This window comes from Strix uralensis, chromosome 12 (assembly GCF_047716275.1).
Source record: "Strix uralensis isolate ZFMK-TIS-50842 chromosome 12, bStrUra1, whole genome shotgun sequence".
In the NCBI taxonomy this organism is placed as follows: domain Eukaryota; kingdom Metazoa; phylum Chordata; class Aves; order Strigiformes; family Strigidae; genus Strix; species Strix uralensis.
The window spans coordinates 16,845,590-16,865,604 of record NC_133983.1 but is presented as its reverse complement, the minus strand read 5'-3'; the positions used below and the strand labels follow the sequence as shown (position 1 = coordinate 16,865,604).

Genomic DNA, 20,015 nt, shown 5'->3' with positions numbered 1-20,015 from the left:
TCATGAAACCAGAAGTGTTACTTTGGCAGACATCTCTTAACAACATATTTTCAAATATTTTATATTCACTTAGTTATAAATATTACTATGAAATAGTTTTAAAGCCCTAGAATATAATTATAATGGGTGCTGTTAGCTTTCAAGGAGTTATGTTCTTAGAACACTTAGGGAACCTTTGAAAATTAAAGGGCTACTGGAGCAATATTTCTCTGGAAGACAAATTCCAGAGAGGTGGCACTGTGGATCATACTGTTGTCCCGATAGCATTTAGTTGAGAAGTTTTGTACTCAGTTAAGAACGTCTTTCTGTCTTCTAAGGAGTTCACTTTTGAGACCCTGATTTAATGTTTATTTTCCCCATTATGTGACTGAAATTGTCACACTAAAGATTCAATTTGTTCTTATCTCTGTTATTTCTTTCATCCATGTTCCATATTATTACTAAAATAGATTTATTTTTGTGCTAATTTGCTAACCAAATTATTTTTGTTTTGTTTTCATAACCTTTTATCCCTTACGTAGTTTTTTAAAGTTATAGCATGATGAAACCACTACAGCAGGAAAACTCACAGCTGTCCAATCCATCTCCTCATCATGAATAAGCACTGTCGTACATATGGTGCACAACACTGACCTCAGATCTTTTTCACTCAGATTGCATCTGGTTCTTAATTAGTTTGATTTATAAAATGAAACATAATTGATGCCTTGGCAACATTATGTTGCTAGCACCACAAATAATAAATTAAGAATGAGTGAAGTAAAAGTCTCTTTGGTCATGTATGCATAATGGCATGCTGCATATATACAGTATTATCCTGTATTTCATCACTCACATTTTATGTTGTTTTGAGCTGGGTCATGTTTACATAAATGTCATGAAATAGCTATGTAATTGTGATTGATTCATATGACAAAAAAAAAAGGGGCTCTCCACAGGGATGTGATGCTGTGAAAATTAGTCTTATTTTCCAATGCGTATATACAACTCTTCTGCATTTGTCTGAAAGTTTGTATTTGTGAGGCTTGGAAAGAAGTTGTCATTACAAAGCTAACTAAAACAGGACTGAAAGGTTAAACAGCATTTGGAACAGAAGTGCTCCCAGAGAAACACTCTGCCAGCTACAAAACTATAAAAAGTACAGACGTGCTGGGGAACACAGCAGAGCTGAAGAAGAGCCTAAAGATGCCTAAAAGAGGACAATCAGCTTACCAGATGGCCCCCTCCTTGCTGGTTCATTCATCAGGTTGGCCTGTCCAGTCGAATGAAGACTTGATGGATCACATCTGGATTAGGGCGGAGGAGAGAGGGAATCTGTCTGGAGCCCTGCATCCTGAATACAGGAGAGGAGTGAGTAAGGTTTCAGATGGACAGAATAGACAGAATGGTCAAAGTATGGAGGAGCTTGGTAGCTGAGTTAGCCTTTGAAGAGTTGATTCTATTTTTCTGTCATTCAGTTTCAGCTAGAGCAGCTATGTGCACCAAGAAGGATTCATCTCTTTAGCCTACTGAAGTGGTGAAAAGCACATAACCATTGTAAGAAGGTGTAAATCATCCAGACAGGGCTAAAAGGCATGTTTGCAGAGGAACTGCACTTAGTCTTCACTTGTTCTGTGGTTCTAATTAGAAGGGGGTCCAGAAAGAACAGTGATCTGCATGCAAGAAGAAAGATGGGAAAGACAGCAGAAGCAGGTGTCAGTGAAGGAAGTGGCACACAAAGGATTGGAGTGGAAAAACGCTGGCTTCCCATCTACATTAATGTAATCTTCACTTCAAAAAATAACATCACATCCTTCTATGCCAGTGAAGTTGTTTAAAATTGCACTCAATTGATATTCAACATCAAGGAAAAACAGAACATCAGGGAATAACAGAACATAGCCAATAGTGATGATAGTAAAGAAAGAAGGGGGAAAGGAAGCAGAAAGCTATCAGGTATGAAAGATATATACTGAGAATATTTCACTGACATTCTCAGACTAGATGGGACTAACATTACTGTACCATGGAAAAGTGTAACCTTGCTAGGATCACAAAATGGTATAGTAGAAAGAAGTTGAATATATTACTTCAACTGCAATGTGAAATAACACAATGGAAATGGAAATGCATTCAGTGCCTGGTAAGACAGAACTTCTGAGCATTACTGGAATGTGTTGGGGTCCCTTGGTAATATTATCATTAACTTGAAATTCTACCAGTCTCCTAGAATTTGAGAATAATCTAAAGATCTGTAGTACTGATTTCCACCTCATGTTGCTTATCACTTTATCACTAGCAGAAAGTGCTCATCTTTTTGAGTCTTTAGACACAGTCTTTACTTCACAGGATGACATTACATCGTTGAATTCTGTCAGATATGTAAATTACAAAATTGATTACTTTTCCTACAAAGAATGATCTAACATAGCTTCTGATCCAAGGCAGTTTCAATCAGGTCAATTCAATCAGGCCTAAGGATGAAGGAACCTGAGTATAATAACTAAGGAACTGCATTTCCTCTGTTATAAAAACAAATAATTTCAGGGACTTGACACTTACCACCTAATGCACAACCACTTGCTCCAAGGAAAAGTATTTGCACTGGCTGAATACCATTTTTTGCATATTAATTGAATGGAAGATAGAATCTGTCCTTTCCTTTTTCGGGCCATGATATCCCTGCCTGCCCCAATAGTGAGGGAGGCAGCATAGTGTTCTCTTAACACCACACAAGCCAGATCATAATTCTTACATGCTTTCCAGCACACAGACCAAGACACACTTGAGATGTCACTCTTAGAATGGAACTCGGACCCATCAGTGTAGTATAACTTGTAGACCATAAGTAGAATGTGATAGCATCACATGATTTGTTTTGATAAAACTTAGACCTACTCAGCAAAATATCAACATCTTCTTTATGCTTTTTTAACTTCTATAATTTACAATTTATAACAAGCAAAAAGAACTTATTGAACAAAATCTTTCAACTACACTAAAAAGGAAATATTTTATATGAACAATTTCATTATTAACTATGTCAGTCAGAAAAAAATCAATGATCTGAGGTTGTTCTGCTACCCTCAGTTTATAAAAATGTTGAACTTTGCTATTTAAATAGCTGCAGTTTTAATGCCGTGCTGAGAAAAAGATTGATAGTATAATATTTGTAATACGTTTTTTCACACTATGAACACTCCTGGAGAAACATGATGTGTGCTTGTGGATGGCAGATTCTGGCACAGAAGTGCCAGATTATAAGTTAGTTTGTGTTTGTTGCTTTTTAATACATTGAAATAATTTCTTTTTAACTCTACTACTTTCACACTGAATGCACCTTGCTAGGCAAGTATTCCGTGTGATTTCTGGTGACAAAACTATGCCTACTAAGAGAGATGCTGATCAATGCTATTTCCTAGATTATGCAGCATATTTTTTTTACAATTTTAGACGCAGTCCTCTAGATGTTATTCCATACCACTAATATTGATAGACATGGTAGAAAAATATTTACTTATAGAATGCAAGACACATCCCTGATCACATCACTTAATTTTACTTTTTGAGAAAACCAGCAACAAGGATGTGATTTGGTATGTTTTAGAGTTGTACTTTGAAAGTCTAATTACTGATACATAAAAGAAATGGGGATGATAATTAAACACATGAGAAATATATAAGCATGTGCTTTCCCTCAAGAATTGCCATTGTGAAACACCCTCTGGTATTAGATGGCAGCTGGGCCACAAAGTTTCCAAGGCTCTTGAAAAATTGCATGAAACTGCAAAAATGTATGAGGATTTACTGCTCATATCCAAGGGACCATATGGGTGCTGTTATTCTAGATGTTCATTGTACATCCATCAAGAAATGATGGGTTTAATGATGTCCTGGCTAAGGCAATTTGTACCTGAGGTCAGTGGGTTAACTTTGAAATTGGGCAAAGTGGAGGGAGGGCAGTGAAATAGCAGTGCCACTGCTTAGCTCTCTGAAGTATGCATTTGGAAAGAAAAGTCAATCAAAAACACAGAAGGAGATTTAGCTGGCAGCTGAGACAATGGCAGACAGACTTACCGAGAAATGCCAAGAGAAACTGATTCAGGGAAAGAAACTCATTTTAACACATGAGAGTTAGTCTTGTGGGAACAAAAGACTCGCCCTCTAGGTATGCATTTGACAGATGCTAAAAATATTTTCGGGAAAAAGATGTGGAAAAAATCTAGGTTTTATTACATTAAAACACCACAGTGACACACAAGTACTTTCAGAAATGAAGTAGTGGTAATCATTTGGTTTTATCATTTGGGATATCTAAAAAAGAGTTTGCATGTAATTGTCTTCAGCTATTTCTAAGTAGTTTAGGAATATTTTTTTCTTAATGGTAAAGAGGTGATGAGAAATAGCAAATATTTTAAAATAAGATGTGCAATAGTGTACAAAAGCATGCAAGCCAGTTAGTGATTGAAGTGATTATACCAGGCTATTTCCTTTTAAATACATGACACATTGCCTGTACTTTCAAAGAAGCACAATGAGGACATAAGTGACAGATATAAACTTGCTAGATGGAAAGAACAAAAGAAATGGACATTTAAACATGAACATTCTTGGAGCTATTATAGGTATCATAAGTATAATAGACTAAGCATGGCTGAGAATAAATATTAAGTTCATTATAGAGAACCAACAGAACAGTTCATCACTGAAGTATATATAATGCTTCAATTTAAAAAGAAAAAACCCCTCTTTACTATGCACTCACTAAAATCAGTTTGGCCCAAATTCAGAGCTCAAATCAGTAGATGGACATTGAATACTCTGGAGAGAGGGGAGGCTGATTACTTGTAAGGTTATTGGACTTCTGGAGGAATATGAATGCATGCCATTAAGATGGTTCTCTTAACCCAAAGATAAGGCCTGCCCATGTTCCAAGCAACCCTGTGATTGCTTCTTCTACATAAGCCCTAGTAAGAGGTATGTAATATTACATTTACACAGCAGAGATGCACCATTTTTTTTCTGTCAGAAGAGTCACTGCATCCAAAGGCACTGTAGAACATTTGATTTGGGGTTTATTCCATTAGGAAACAGAATTTGGCATAAGAAAAATGGAATAGCAATGGAAACATCTTTTGAAGTCTCTTTATGGCAAAGATGTATTTTCTAGTTTTTGAAAGTAAAAATTACATTGGCAGCATATCAAAATGTTTACATCTGTGAAAATGCTTTTATCACAAAATTCTGTTCTCATTTGAACAACCTAAGGAAACCATAAGAATATTAGGAATTCAATGCTGAAAACAGGTATTGCTGTGAGCGTATTGTTTGGGATGCAGGAGATGATCCATGTACTGGCATTAGATTTTCGGTAACGCTTTGTGAAGATCACTCAGCTGAAAAAAAGACTGTCAACAAATGCTAATTCCATTTTCAGAGGTCTCATTTCAATTTACTGATGCCAGGACAATACAGAATCCTTATCAGTTATCTAAATTCCTGTCCGTTTTTTGTCATTTATTGTGATTCTATAGCTTTTTGGAAGGGTTAATTCTGTTCAGCTAAGGAATCTACAACACATTGCTAGGGTGTATTAACAGCTGTTTAAACATCACATTTTCAGCTGAAGTTTTAGGTTTTTCTGGTTTGAAGCTTGTCAGAAACACTACATGAAACATTTATTTTCATTTTTCCCATTTCTGCTCCTATGCAGAAACCCAGCACAGAGACGTGTGAAAAGTAAGTAACCAGAGAGTCAGTCTATATGAGTTTATGCAGTCAAGGATTTGTTACATCATGGAGTCACAGATTTAGTCACCAGGACTAACATAGAAAACATTACATGAATTTAATCTTGCATTAAATTCTCATATTTTTATTACATAATTTTATTATTTCTCTTGTGAAGGGATAAAGCTTTATGCATCTGGCCATCTATATCAGTGTTCCTTGTATTACAGTTTCAGAGAGCAGGATTACTTTGCTTCAGATTATCAGTAGCTGCCCATTTAGCCAAAGTACAAAGCCTACGAAAAAACTACTTCATAACAAGACATTTGAGCTGGGAAAAGAACAGAAGATATAAGAAATAAAGATTTCTAAGAGATGATCTACAGACATTCAGTGAGACGTATGATGACATTTAAATCCAAATTTTTATATCACTTACATCAGAAAGGCACTACAGCCTCTACAGTTTTGTGCATCCTGTCTACAGAACAGATTGTAAATGTGCAAAGTTAAGGGACCAAACAAATAAAGGATACTGGTATATAATTTCAAGGAACAGATTCTGCTATGATCACAGGATAATTTCTATAATACGTAATATAATCTTAGGAGAAGTAGGAGAAGGTTGTGCTTTCTGATGAAGATACACTGTTGTGTCACACAGCTAAACATATTTGTCAATAACAAGGTAGCCCATCATAATATTTGTAGTACATTTGGGCAGCACAGTTAATTACTGAAGTATCATGTGAACTTGCCTTCGGGCAATCTGGAAAGTTTAAACAATAGCCTATAGGTGACAAACTAAATTAATTAATGGTTATGCTTATGTTCCATATAGCAAGAGGAAATTCCAAAATACATGCATCTTATATATTCTTTAGTATGAGGGACAGAAACAGAACATCACAGCTTTCTTCCCATGGCAGATGCCAAATTGCATTGTTTGCATACAAGTGCCACCAGATCAGATAATGTCGTTACTTCATGAGGTAGAGAAGTAATTGCCAAATGCTACAATGTTACCTAAAGCACAAAAGAAGAATCCAAAAGCGTAATATCATTTCACAAAGGCTCTTGAGGAGGGGTACTTTTGTTTATCTCTGCCCTTGAGAGAATTTTGGAGAAAGGCAAGGTATGAAAAATCATTTAAATAAAAAAAAATTACTAATTCTAGCAAATTAAGATTTGGTTTCTATATTAGGTTTCCTGAGAAAATGCAATCCATTTATAGCATCCACAAGAAGATGACATTTCTTCAGCACTGATCAAGGCAGTCTCTGCTGTCTTGAAGAATTTAGCAGGGCCAAGAATATGGGAGGAAGTTGAGGCTGAGGTCACAGTCACAAAGATGACAAGGATTTTGCTCACCAGAATGAGGAAATGTTTTTCTGTTCCAAGACTAAGTGGGTTGTGCACTGATCTTATCCTAAGAAACACAATTCTCCAGAAATGAGAATATGGTTTGTTATAGGCATTTTCTTACATTGCTTCTAATAAACCAAACTGGCCTTTGGACAGCCCAGACACTCATTAATACAACTATGGAGAAATTTGACTTGTGAGTTCAGTTTTTTTAGGAATACTGGAGTTTTTTCAACAAGAGTAATCACTCATGCTTACCTAGCAGATATATGCAAGACAGTGTCATGGTCAAGTTCATTGTTTAAGTGGCATAACTAAATAAAGACTTACTAAATATTTATGATGTTTAAATGACATGAAACCTCATCTCAACCAAATTATACCCTGATTTTGGCTTTGATAGGAATATTTGCTTCCTGTGGGAGATCATGTTCTAGCATCAACCATGGACTGCATCCCTGGCTGAGCAATCTTGATAGAAAAGGATGGTATACATAGTTGGAATTTTACTCTTGGATACTGAAAGATTAAATCAGAAAAGCCTCTGAAAGTGGATTTTTAATTTCAAGATATTTCAGTTCGTTATTTTAAGAGCATTTACTCATTTAACTGATTCAAATGCATTAAAAACTGTGTAAAACTGAGTGGCACTGTTGTAACAAAACTGGACTTATTTTTCTAAACCATGTTATATAGAAAGGTTTCTCACTCCCCCTCAGATCAGGAGCCATTTTGCCATTGGCTGTGACTAGGAGTAAGAGTGGGTCTTAAATGTGTAACAGATTGGAAAGACAAGGCTAATTAGTGATGTGAGCTAAGTATTTAAACATGAAGAGAAATGCTAAGACCTTTTTTACTTTGTCATGCTGTACAAAGCAAACCACCTCACATTTAGGATGCTTAATTCATGTTATACTACCAATGATTATCAAATGCATTTTGAAGAGGTTTGGTTTATCTTCTCCTGTAAGTGCAGAAAACATACAGAGACTTATTTCCTACGTGGAAGTACAAATATAAGTAGAGACACGCTTTGTGAATGCTATAAGAGAAAAACATATCTAATGAAAAGAAAAATTCAAGATATATTTAAGCATATTTAAGAATTTAGTTTTTTATAGTATCATTTAACAAAATGGTGCCATCATTCTTCTTGGTTGGAACAGCTAGAATAGAAAATGAAAACAGCATTTTCTCTTTATTTGACATTTCATGTATTACTTTTACACTCATGCACATACATCTTTCTATTAGTAATGGACTAAATAGGGATTTCCTTCATTATAATTTCAAATAAGAGAAATAAGAGACTGACTTTGACTAAAATTCCTGACAGGGTAGTGTTTTATTAAAAAAAAAAAAAAAAGCTGGAAAAATTTTTCCAAGATGGAAAAATTTTGCTGAATATTCAAGTAAGTGCTAATACATAAAGCACTATTTATAGCATTCTTGTGATTATTCCTAGCTCTTTCTCACATGACCTTCAAATATATCTGTGTGCCAAAGAAAAGGATCGGTGTAAATTTATTGCTCAACAACATTAAACGGGTCTTTTTTTCCATCACGCATGAAATTCCACTTCTATAGTACTACAAAATGACATTATGCCCTTCCAGAAGTGCTCTAAAGCACAGTGATACAAAATGCCCTTCTGGGCTTTGCTGATCTAGCAGATTTCTCTTTCTAGTAAAAGTGCCTAACTGAAATACTTAGGAACGTTTATACACACGACAAACAGCCTTAAAAGCTGTTTCCTTTGGGGGATTTAGTATACTTAATTTTATGCTCCCACTTATATCCAGTCAATATAGGATCAACATTTATTTATCAACATAGTTTCAGATTTTCATTTTACAGCATATCTCTGGAATTTCAAATTAATAGAAATATAACAGGCAGTAAATCCATCCTTTCATTTCATTTTATTTAAGCCAGTGAGCTGTCTTCTGGATCTAAATTCAGTATTCATTTTACTTACTTCTTATCTACTGTAAAGATATTGGAAATAGCTTAAAAGATATATGAAGGTACCATTAAACAGATTAGCTACATTGTAATTGCCCAAGGGAGAAACTGGTAAAGTAACTGGAAGCCAACAAAGCAATTCAAAACTAAGTTGTTCACATACACATTATGTTTTATATTTACCTTCATTTTTCTTGATGGTGAAATTTGGATTGTTGACCATTTCAGGAAGAAGACTGTACAGGAAATAATGCCCATTTTTAGGATCATCTTTGTCAACGGCACTGACAATCTGAATTACCTGCAACAGAAAATGCTCTCATTAAGTGTTCACATTCCTGCTAAACATAGAGTATTGAAAAAACTATTCTATTCTATTGGACTCATTGTCATTTGTCTACGTGCCAGATTAAAAATGATAATTTATAATCTTGCAAGGCTTTTACAGACCTTAGACTGAAAGTCTGGGGAACAGGGACTGTATCTGGCCCATTTAAACTGTTTCTAGAAGAAGGAGGCAGAGAATAAGGAGAGACAGTTACATCAGAGAGGCAAGTAAAAGCTGCTGCTGATTTAGGCAAGTAATCAATTATTATTCAGCAATAAAAAAGAAGCAGAAATGAGTTTCAGAAACACTCATGATGCCTATGGTAGTCTTTCATTCATGCTTTGCACACCATTTTTTATTCATTAAATAAACATTTTTGTTAAAATTAACTTTTGGTGTGAAGTTTTATATGGTAAATAGTCTAATCTGAAAAAAAAGAAAATATCTAAATCTGTATTTGGATTTTTTCTTTAATTTTAACAAAACCTCAGTTATTCCTGTACTAGGAACACAGATTTGTTTTAAAATACCATAATTAACAAATGATTCCCAAAATAATGCAGGATATTAAAGTTAGAAGAGGAGAGAGTGTTTGGATAGGCTGAATAGCTTTGAATAATCAAATAACTCTGTATGAAGCACCTCATATGATTTATATGACCAACTACAGTATCTGCGGTGTATTTACATCCATTTACCTCTTTTACCTGTAACGTTACTCAGAAAGATACTGCAGTTGATCATCTTCAAATCATACAAAGTGGCACAGGAATATGAAAGGAGAAAACATTATTTTAAACTAATCAGGAGGTTTGAATTTTTTTAAAAATATTTGGTGCAATTACTTTTGATTATAAGTATTTTCCAGAGAAGTAGAAACAAAGGCAAGTACGGATCCAGAATCCACACTCAAGAGTTGCATTTCAGTGGTAGTTAGCTCGTGCTAGATGAGGTTTATAAGAAATTTAATGAGAAATATTGACCTTTCCCATGTCCATTGAATTCAATAACATTTTTGTCTTATGTAGTTATTTTTGTAATGCCTAAAGCAACTGACCAATAATGTCTTGGACAATTAAATTCAAATTAGGAATCACTACAAATTTAATTTTTTAGGAGTAGAGTAAAAAATGGAAACAGGGTTTGATTCTGTCCAAATTCATAGACTTATACTTTAAATTTTCAAAGCTTCACTAACAAAATGCTAATACCTAATATTTTATACTGGCTTTACCACAGGAGAAAGGACTATCAATCTGTGTATGTTACATATATGATAGTAGTAAATATCCCATTATTTCTTCTATGTTCTTCAAGAGTCAAAGAAAGAATAAAATCTTACTACATAATCACAAGAAGCAACATCAAAACATAAATATTAGAAATTATGTATGTAAAAAGATGCTTGAGCAGGTATTGATATAGTTTGTAATTTATATAATACATAAAAATATATATACACATATAATACAAATATAATTTATAAGACAACCTAGGAAGGAATTTGAGACAATTGCCTAATCATATTCTGGATAGGTAAGTTTATCAAAAATCTACTGGAAAAAGTTTTAGATTGTTTAAATACCACATAAACAGATTTTTTTTTTTTTGATAACTGCATCTGCCAAGGTTGGCCTTGGTTTCAAACATATGTATTAGAAGAGATGGACAAAAAAAGGCCTAACATAGCTTTTGCTTAAAGAAGTAGGTTTCCAATTTAACAGCTGTATAATGGATCCTAGAGAGTTTCTCAGTGTGAAAAAATATAAACAGCTGAAAAATACATAAGCAGATGTTGTCTGTCCCACTGCAGAGATGGACCGATTTACAGATGTGGAACATTTTCAGCTATCTCTTTGCAGAAGTGCAAGGTACTAAACTATCCACATGCATCAAGCCCAGGGCTGCACTAGGTACTAGTAATTCTGCATCATGGGTAAGTGCAATCTAGAATGGAATCCCAAAACAAGTATCTTTAGACAGATATATTTTATGATTGTTCTATTTTTCAAACACTGCTAGAATGGGAAAGCAACAGGGGGGAAAGATAATGGCACAGGGGAATCTGGAAGGTCAACTGCACATAATAGGTGCAGTTTATCAGATGGTTATGCGATTTTATCTCTACTGGCTACATAACTGTTAATTCTTTCCACCATTATGTAAGAGAGTTGACTGTAAAAATTAACTTTACTGTCTCCAGGTTTTCAATTAATATACTGGAAAGCCCGTAGCCAAGAGCATCAGTAATATGAGTTTTCAGCTCACAGAGATTTCATGAAATAAATCTAGATTATAATCTAGATTGGAAATTTTCAAGAAACAGACACTGAGCATATTCTTTGCTTTTTTTTTTCTCCTCAGAGCTATAGATACCTCTTAATGTCCTACAGATTTCTTTCTTATACTTCAGTTCTTTGCATCCATTCCCTGCACTGTATACCAAATCATTCTTTTTCTGCACCAAAAATTATATGTAAAAGACAGGCTTAGTGGAATACTACATTTGTTGTGTTACATGCACATATCAAGGAATTAAGAGTTAGTGTTCCCATAGCAACCTTATTTCTTTGTGCGTTTGCATTAAAATAAGCTCTTAAAAAAAAAGTGTAACATATATACAGTAATACAAAGCTACTGTATCTTTTACTCCATAGGGGTGAGAAAAGTTCAGTAATTCTCATTACAACATTTTTATTGGTATGCTGATGAGCATACTTTATTGCTCTATGCTGTGTCATCACGTAACGGAACACTACTGAAGTAATTCTCCAGCTCTTCATTCGTGGTTCATAACGTGGTAGAGAATCTTCCAGGGCTGACCTGCCTTACCTATCACTACAAATGTTTTTCCTTTCCCAGTAATAACATGCATAATAAAAGTGTTCCATATAACAAAATTGGTCAGTACTAATAATAAAGAAAACAAGAACTGATTTTTTTCACTATGTAGTCATAAGCTCTACAGTGAAAGTTAGTAACCCTTTGCCTGTTCATTCTTGAAATTTCCAAAAGTCTTCCATGTAAAATTTCAACTTTGATGTTGTATTAAAAATTCATGCATATATTTGATTCTGTACATACATATAGGAGAAACGTAGTAAATGAACATATTTTGCTTAACAGGCAGCTCTGGACTGAAATTAGTAGTTAAGTATTCCACTAGGACAACTCGGCATTATAGTCTGCAGGCTTGTATTGCATTCCTACAAAGTCACATATGCCTGAAATAATATTTATAAAAGATTACCAATATAATGAATGATGTAGAAGGATAAATAGCAAAACAAAGTTCTCATTAATGTCATAACTATCTATGTGCAATTTTAATATATGATACTGTTTAAAAGTCTTTCCCTGCAATTCAACTTGTTAACCTAACTTAGAATGGTTATTTAATATTAGTAAACTATTCCTACTTTTATTAAAACTGTTCTTCCAACGCTGAAAAAACTTATGCAGTTACATGGGTGTTCATGGTTATTTCTGAATTACTCTGCACACTCATCATACTATAAGCAGTAGACACATCACAGTACAATTTTAACTTTATCTTTTCAGCTAGAGCCAGCCCTTTACTGCTAGAACCTGCATTTTGCCATTTGAATGAGCTTTAACTCTTCACAGAGCTCTATCTGAAGATTTCTTCCATTAGAAAAAGCCAATTCTATTAGGAGAACTGAATAAAATAGACAATTTGTGAGAGACTGGAAGAACACTGTATTCAGTTTTATATTGCTCTAGTTTGAACAGTGGCTTGAGCACTAATACATTGTCTGCACTACCGAAGCGTTTGAAAATTTTGTAGCTTTGTTTTGAGCAAACACTGGAAAAGTCTGGGTATGGACTGGGAAACAGTGAGTGAGGTACTTGTCTTACTCACCAATACAAATGCTCTGTTCTAGGAGTACAGGAAAATAATTTAGCTGGGCTGGAGAACAGCCAACTGTACAGCTATACCCAGCAAAACCATGAATGTTCTGGCTTTAGTAAGTGGAATTATGCAAATGAAAGGAATAATAGGGAAAGGCATGAGCTGGTTTATGGTTAGCTTAGAGGTACTGTAACAGCACTTTCAAATCTTTTTTGTTTTTTGTTTGTTTTTTTTTTTTTTCCTGAAACTGACAACCCATTTCTGGCAACTTTCTGTTGTTTGTAAAAATGTGCAAGAAGCACATAAATATGTGCATGGACAAATACATTTTCTCCTCCTTTCCCTTTCCTCTCCTACTAGCTGTAGTACCTCTCCTGTTAGAGGTAGGTTAAAGCAAAGAAAATGCATCTGACAATGTTATACATCAACAGTTTTTAATACATTCCATCACATCACCACCAGCTGCACTTGCCACTTGCAATTATATTAGAACTCAAAATAGAACACTTAGAAACTGAACTGGAATAGATGGTTCAATATATCTAGGGGCTGCAAATAAGGTTTCATAAAAGGTTCAAATGTGATCTCCCTTATGGTAATTCAAATTTGATTTAAACTTAGATTTAAGTTGAACTGCAAATGTAAATAGATTGAAATACCATAACACAATTGCATCTTTCCTGCAAATGTAACATCCAAGTTTAAACTTCGGAGAACTATCCAAATAAGGCTTTTGTTACTATGTAAAAGAGTTGTGTCTTTCTCAAATTAGCTATTTCATAGCTGAGACATATTTAATTTTTTGAATTCTGCATCTTGACTGATTAATATTTCTTCTAAAATTTAAATATATAAATAATAAGCATAACAAAAACCAATCATGTAGTGTAGATACTAAAATCTTCACAGGAACAGATAATTTTTGAATTATGACTTAAATTTAGAATCCAAACTTGGTGATTATTCTGGACTGGTTACTGTTCCAATAATGTTATTTGTTTAAAACTCAGAATAAATTGCAGGATCAGTGCCACCTCATCCATACTGGCAGCTAAATATTTAATAACCATCTGTAAAGTTCACACAAGGTTTCATGCTCAAGAGTGACATCTGCCATCAGATCAAGAATGTAAGAGATGGTAAGATGAAGAATATCATGGTTTAATGAAAGTTCTCCATAAGTGTTTAAACAAAAGCCTCTTTTACTAGGTGACTCTTAATCACCCCATTTATTGTTTTATTCCAAAATGAAATGGAAACATTTTTTGCCATCTCTTCAACCACCTGAAATTTGATAGCAATACCTAGATAAACATATTCAGAAAACACTGTGCAACACAGATTTCTGATTTCAGGGAAGCTTACTGAGCCCTGGATAAAGGTATACCCATTAGAATTTAATATATCCTAGAAAACTTAAGTACTCAGCATCTGAAATCCACCCCGAGTTAAACAGAAATCCACTCTGAGCTAGAAGAACTTAAATACCAAGAGTAACATAACTGTCTGCCCATAAGGACACATTTCAATAATTTGCTTTTCAGTGGTTAGAGAGAATTCTCATTTCTTAAATGACACATTTTTGTCACCTTTAAAATAAACAAAAAGGGGTGTTAGAAGTCAATTCATCTTCTGTAACAATCCAGTCTTGGCAGAGGTAGGTTGTCATATAGTACTATATAGGTTGTCTCTTGCAGAGCAACAACACTGAAAAGGCAGAGGTTCTCAACACTTCCTTCACCTCTGTCTTTACCAGCACTGTTGGGCCCCAGGCCTTGGGAACAAAAATCCAGGTGAATGAAAACACAGACCCACTGTCACTGAAGGAAGATTTTGTATGTGAACTATTACAGGAGCTTGACTCCTACAAATCTGTGGGCCCTGACATTATCTACCCATGGGTGTTAAGAGAGCTGGCTGATGTCGCTGTGAGGCTGCCCTCCATAATCTTTGAGAAGTCATGGAGATCGGGGGACATTGCAGAAGACTGGAAGAAGGTTAACATCACCCCCATCTACAAGAGGGGCTTAAAGGAGGATCCAGGAAATTATGGACACATCAGTATTACTTCAATCCCTGGGAAAGTTACGGAACGAATCCTCCTGGTGCCTATCACAAGTCAAATGAAGCACATGATCGGGGAAAGCCAGCACGGATTCACCAAGGGCAAATGGTGCCTGATAGCCTTCTACCACAAAGTAACCTGCTTGGTTAATGTGGGGTGAGTGGTGAATATTGTCTACCTGGATTTCTCCAAGACACTTGATATGGTTTCCCACAGCCTTCTAGAGAAACTGATACATTACGGTCTAGACAAATGGTCTGTGTAGTGGGTGGGGAACTGGCTGACAGGCCACATGCAGAGGGTGGTGGGAAATAGCTCCTTTTCAAACTGGCAACCTGTCACAAGTGGGGTCCCCCAGGGATCGATATTGGGCCCAATGCTGTTTAATGTCTTCATAAGTGATCTGGATGATGGGATCAAGTGTACCCTGATGATGTTTGCTGATGATAGCAAACTGAGTGGGGAAGTGGACACTTCGGGAGGGAGAACCACCCTGCAGGAAGACCTGTATGGGCTGGAAGAGTGGGCTAACATGAACCTTGTGAAGTTCAACAAGGACAAATGTAAGGTCTTGCACCTGGAAAAACATAACCCATGAGTGCAGCACAGACCAGGATCTACCTGTCTGGACAGCAGCTCTGTGGGAAGGGACCTGGGGGTCCTGGTGAACCAGCAGCTCATCGTGAGTGACCAGTGAGCTGCAGCAGCAAAGAAAGCCAACAGGATGCTGGGCTGCACCAACAAGGGCATCAACTGCAGAGATAAAGAAGTCATCACCCCACTCTACTCAGCACTCGTCAGGCCATGCCTGGAATACTGTGTTCAGTTTTGGTCCCCGCTATACAAAAAAAAGATGTGGACAGGCTGGAGAGGGTCCAGAGGAGGGCCACATAGATGATCAAAGGACTGGGAAGCCTGTCATGTGAGGACCGGCTGAGAGAATTGGGTTTGTTCAGCCTTGAGAATAGAAGGCTTAGGGGAGACCTTATCACCATGTGTCCTGGTTTTGGCTGGGATAGAACAGTGCTGCGTTTTGGATTCAGTATGGGATTTGATATGAGAAGAATGTTGATAATGTACTGATGTTTTTAGCTGTTGCTAAGAAATTAAGAACTTTTCAACTTTCCATGTACTGCTAGTGCACGGGTACACAAGAAGCTGGGAGGGAGCACAGCCAAAACAATTGGCCAATGGAATATTCCGTATCTTATAATGTCATGCTCAGTATATAGGTAAGGGTTGATTAGGAAGCTCCCTTTAGCTTCCGGGATTGTGGTTTCAGGTCTCTCTTCTTTGGGATCTGGGTACAGGCTGGGCATCGGTCAGTGGGTGGTAAGCAATCACACCGTGCATTACTCGTTTGTATTTTCTATTATTACTATTATTATCATCATTATTATTTTAATTTAATTTTATTTCAATTATTAAATTGTTTTTATCTCAACCTACGGGTCTCCTTACGCTTACCTCTCCAACTTTCTCCCCCATTCCCCAGGGGTGGGGGAGAGTGAGTGAGTGGCCGCATCATGTTTGGCTGCCACCTGGGTTTAAACCATGACACCATGTTCCCATATTTAAAGGGTGGCTGCAAAGAAGATGGAGACTCCCTTTTTACAAGGAGTCACATGGAAAAGACGAGGGGTAATGGGTACAAGTTACTCCTGGGAGATTCCAATTGGGCACAAGAGGACAATTTTTCACAATAACTATCAGCCACTGGAATAATCTCCCCAGGGAAGTGGTGGATTCCCAAACTTTGGACACTTTTAAGATTCAGCTGGACAGGGTGGTGGCCAGCTTGTCTAGACTGTGCTTTTGCCAAGAAAGGTTGGACCAGATGATCCTTGATGTCCCTTCCAACCTGGTATTCTATGATTCTGTGATTTAATACTAATAAAACAAAATAATTGCTAACTCTATTGTCAGGTAAACTTCATTGGAGAATACTGAATTCAATGCCTAACACTCACAGGAATAGTTGGATTAAGAAGACTGGTGTCATGCAGTCAGCTGCTGTTTATTTAAACAAAATATCACAATCTAGAAATAAATTAGAAAGTTAAAAACAGTGAATTGTTGTAATATACAGTGTTTCTCAAGCTGGACAAAAGTTAAATCTCATTTACACCGCATTACTTTCTAAAAGTCTGTACGTTTTCTTGAATCTTTATTTTGTCATTTATGTGGCATATGAGATATTCTTCCCTATTTCTGTACATTTGTCCTTCAAAATAGATGCCTTTTAAGAAATCTGTTTCATTTTCTTTGAAAAAGTCTATACAGGTTAAATCTTACTTCTGATACCTTTCTATGTTTATTTCACCTTGTAGAGTGTTGTGTAAATTCCTTTGGCAACCCTTTTATTTCATTAAATCAAGAAGGAAATAACCTCTTAAGTCTTGTGGGTTTGTTTTTGGTTTCTGGTTGTTTGGGTTTTTTTGTGAAATATAATGAAAACTTGCGCTCCACTTCTCCAACGCCCCATCCCTCTAGATACTTTAACTGCAGTTACAATTTCCTTCACTTTCCATCAAGTTCTTGTTTGCTTTCTTGTTTTTTCCCAATTGTCATAAAAATGTGAGTAAGAACTAAATAGATTGCGATTATAACTGAGACATGAGTAAGGGGAAATGGTTTTATTGTTACAAGTGTTTCTTCTAAGCTGTGCCTGTGCCCAGCTGCAATATAGTTCAATAACTGCACTGGAATTCAGGTTGGATTATACTTTTGCCTATTAACACACATGAACCTATGAACTGATGAGCTCCATCAGAGTGGAAACAGCGGGAGCATAAAGACACTCAGCATTTTTTCTGGATATTGTCCCAAGATACCTACCTTTAATTTAAAACCTATACTTTAAAAAATATGTACAACCATATATAGAAAGATGTACCACAGAATATAATCATAGGTTTATCTTAAATGAATGTTAACAGTTGTTAGCATGAACACATAGGCGCATATTTTGGGAATAAAGAGAAGATGATAGGGAGAAACTGCATCCTATTCTCACACACCAAAGTACACAACATAAAAACACGGAGATACTTACTTGTCCAGGCTTTCCATTCTCACATAAAAAGGCTTCATGCTCTGATGCAAACTCAGGAGCGTTGTCATTTACATCAAGAACTTTGATAGCAACAGGCACCCGGGACACTTGACTGTGGTTCCCTAAAAAAAGAAATCAAAGCATAAAAGGTAAGCATATTTAATTTGGGACTGATGCATAAATGCTTACATAGTAACCATACTCTTCCTGTCTTATGTCCTTGCTTAATTGGGTTGTGTTATCTGCAATGGATCGTAGAGTTGGAGCATGAGATAAAGAATGATGGCCAGTATTTTATGGTTGAAAAGAATAAATAGATCCCCATTGCAAACAGCATTTGTTGGAGATTAGCTCAATGAAGACCTTTCTCGGACTAAATTGGTAAGATTTTTCTTTGATGAAGTTTGTATTGTTTTATTGATACATGGAAAAGGGAAGGCTGTAAACAACATAGATTTATTTCTTTGTTTATCTTTGGCAGAGCACAGAGCATTTTACTCTATTAGTTTTTCTGACTGCACATCTATTATTTCTTCATTACAACTACGATTAATGTGGAGACCCACATTGTGAGAAAGATAGATGGTAGATTGACATAGGCAAAACTAGATAGTACTCTGGACTATTAAAGCACTTGATTCATCTGCCACTGACCAAAAATATGACCTCTGAATTTCTTTCTTCACCAAAATAAAGCCTCATTATTTATAATATAGAAGTATTTTGCATAAAAGTGTTTATCACTGTAAAGAGTAGAATAACTTTGTTAAGCTGTAAGGAAAGAAAAGCTAAACCAACAGTTCACATTCTACTTTGAATAGATTTCACATTCAGGTTCTAGTGTCTTTCCTTCAATTTAGTATAGTTAATTAAGAGGCTATTTATAAATATTTTAGATTATTTTTCCCAAAGATCAAAAACATGAATTCAGTTTGAATAGAGGTGACCAGATGATCTGAAGAATTTAAAAAACTGTTCTATAGCACACGCATACTTCTACAAGTGACTCAATACTACTTTAAAAATCCATTTCTTAGTGAGTATTATTTTACAACCATAGTATTTTATCTTGTTTATATCAACAATTTGAAGAACTGCACACTGTGTGATTTAAATTCTGGGTCTGACCTGTAATTGAACTATCTGCTTTTGCCTAAAGTATTACTGCAGGCAAGAAAGCTGCTACCGATCAACTCACTCACAGTTGTTGTGACAGCTTAGCAGTGTCCAAAGCTGTCATCGGTCCGTGTGGGTTCTGTTCTCTGGCAATAGAGTCCTGGTTTAGGGGGAGGCAGGACAGAAGTTCCTATTGCCTGGTATTCAATGTACCTCTCATAACAAATGTCTACAAAGGAGAAGTACATCAGGCTCTACCAGTGGGCAGGTAGCAACTGGTGGCAGCCCTACAAGTGGTAGAGACTATTAAAGGAAGAATCACTATATACACATTTTTTGTGGTTTCCACCAAAGTTAATTGTGTTGTGACCTACTCAAACCCTACGTCTTGCATCCTTTTTTTTTTTTTCCCTTGTATGCTAAAGACAGTCATAATTTTTGAGGCTCCACCTATAAATGTGTAAATTTCAATTGCTCTACTAGCAGTATTTTGAAATAGCATAAAAATAACTATTTCAAAAGACACAAAACTAGGCTA

General features: G+C 35.8%; 1 protein-coding gene across 5 annotated transcripts in view; it reads right to left on the bottom strand.

Annotated features, from left to right (window-relative positions):
* The window catches only part of CDH8 (cadherin 8), a 244,324-nt gene that overhangs the window by 18,086 nt on the left and 206,223 nt on the right, over window positions 1–20,015 (bottom strand). For 3 of the 5 annotated variants that reach the window (XM_074881585.1, XM_074881584.1, XM_074881586.1), the window contains 2 exons: window positions 18,362–18,483; window positions 9,223–9,340 (listed from right to left, as the gene is read on the bottom strand). In XM_074881585.1, the coding sequence (XP_074737686.1) occupies window positions 9,223–9,340; window positions 18,362–18,483 (240 nt within the window). Of the gene's footprint in view, window positions 1–1,212; window positions 1,334–9,222; window positions 9,341–18,361; window positions 18,484–20,015 lie in introns of those variants that run through there. The other 2 variants (XR_012630543.1, XM_074881587.1) reach the window with 2 other exon arrangements.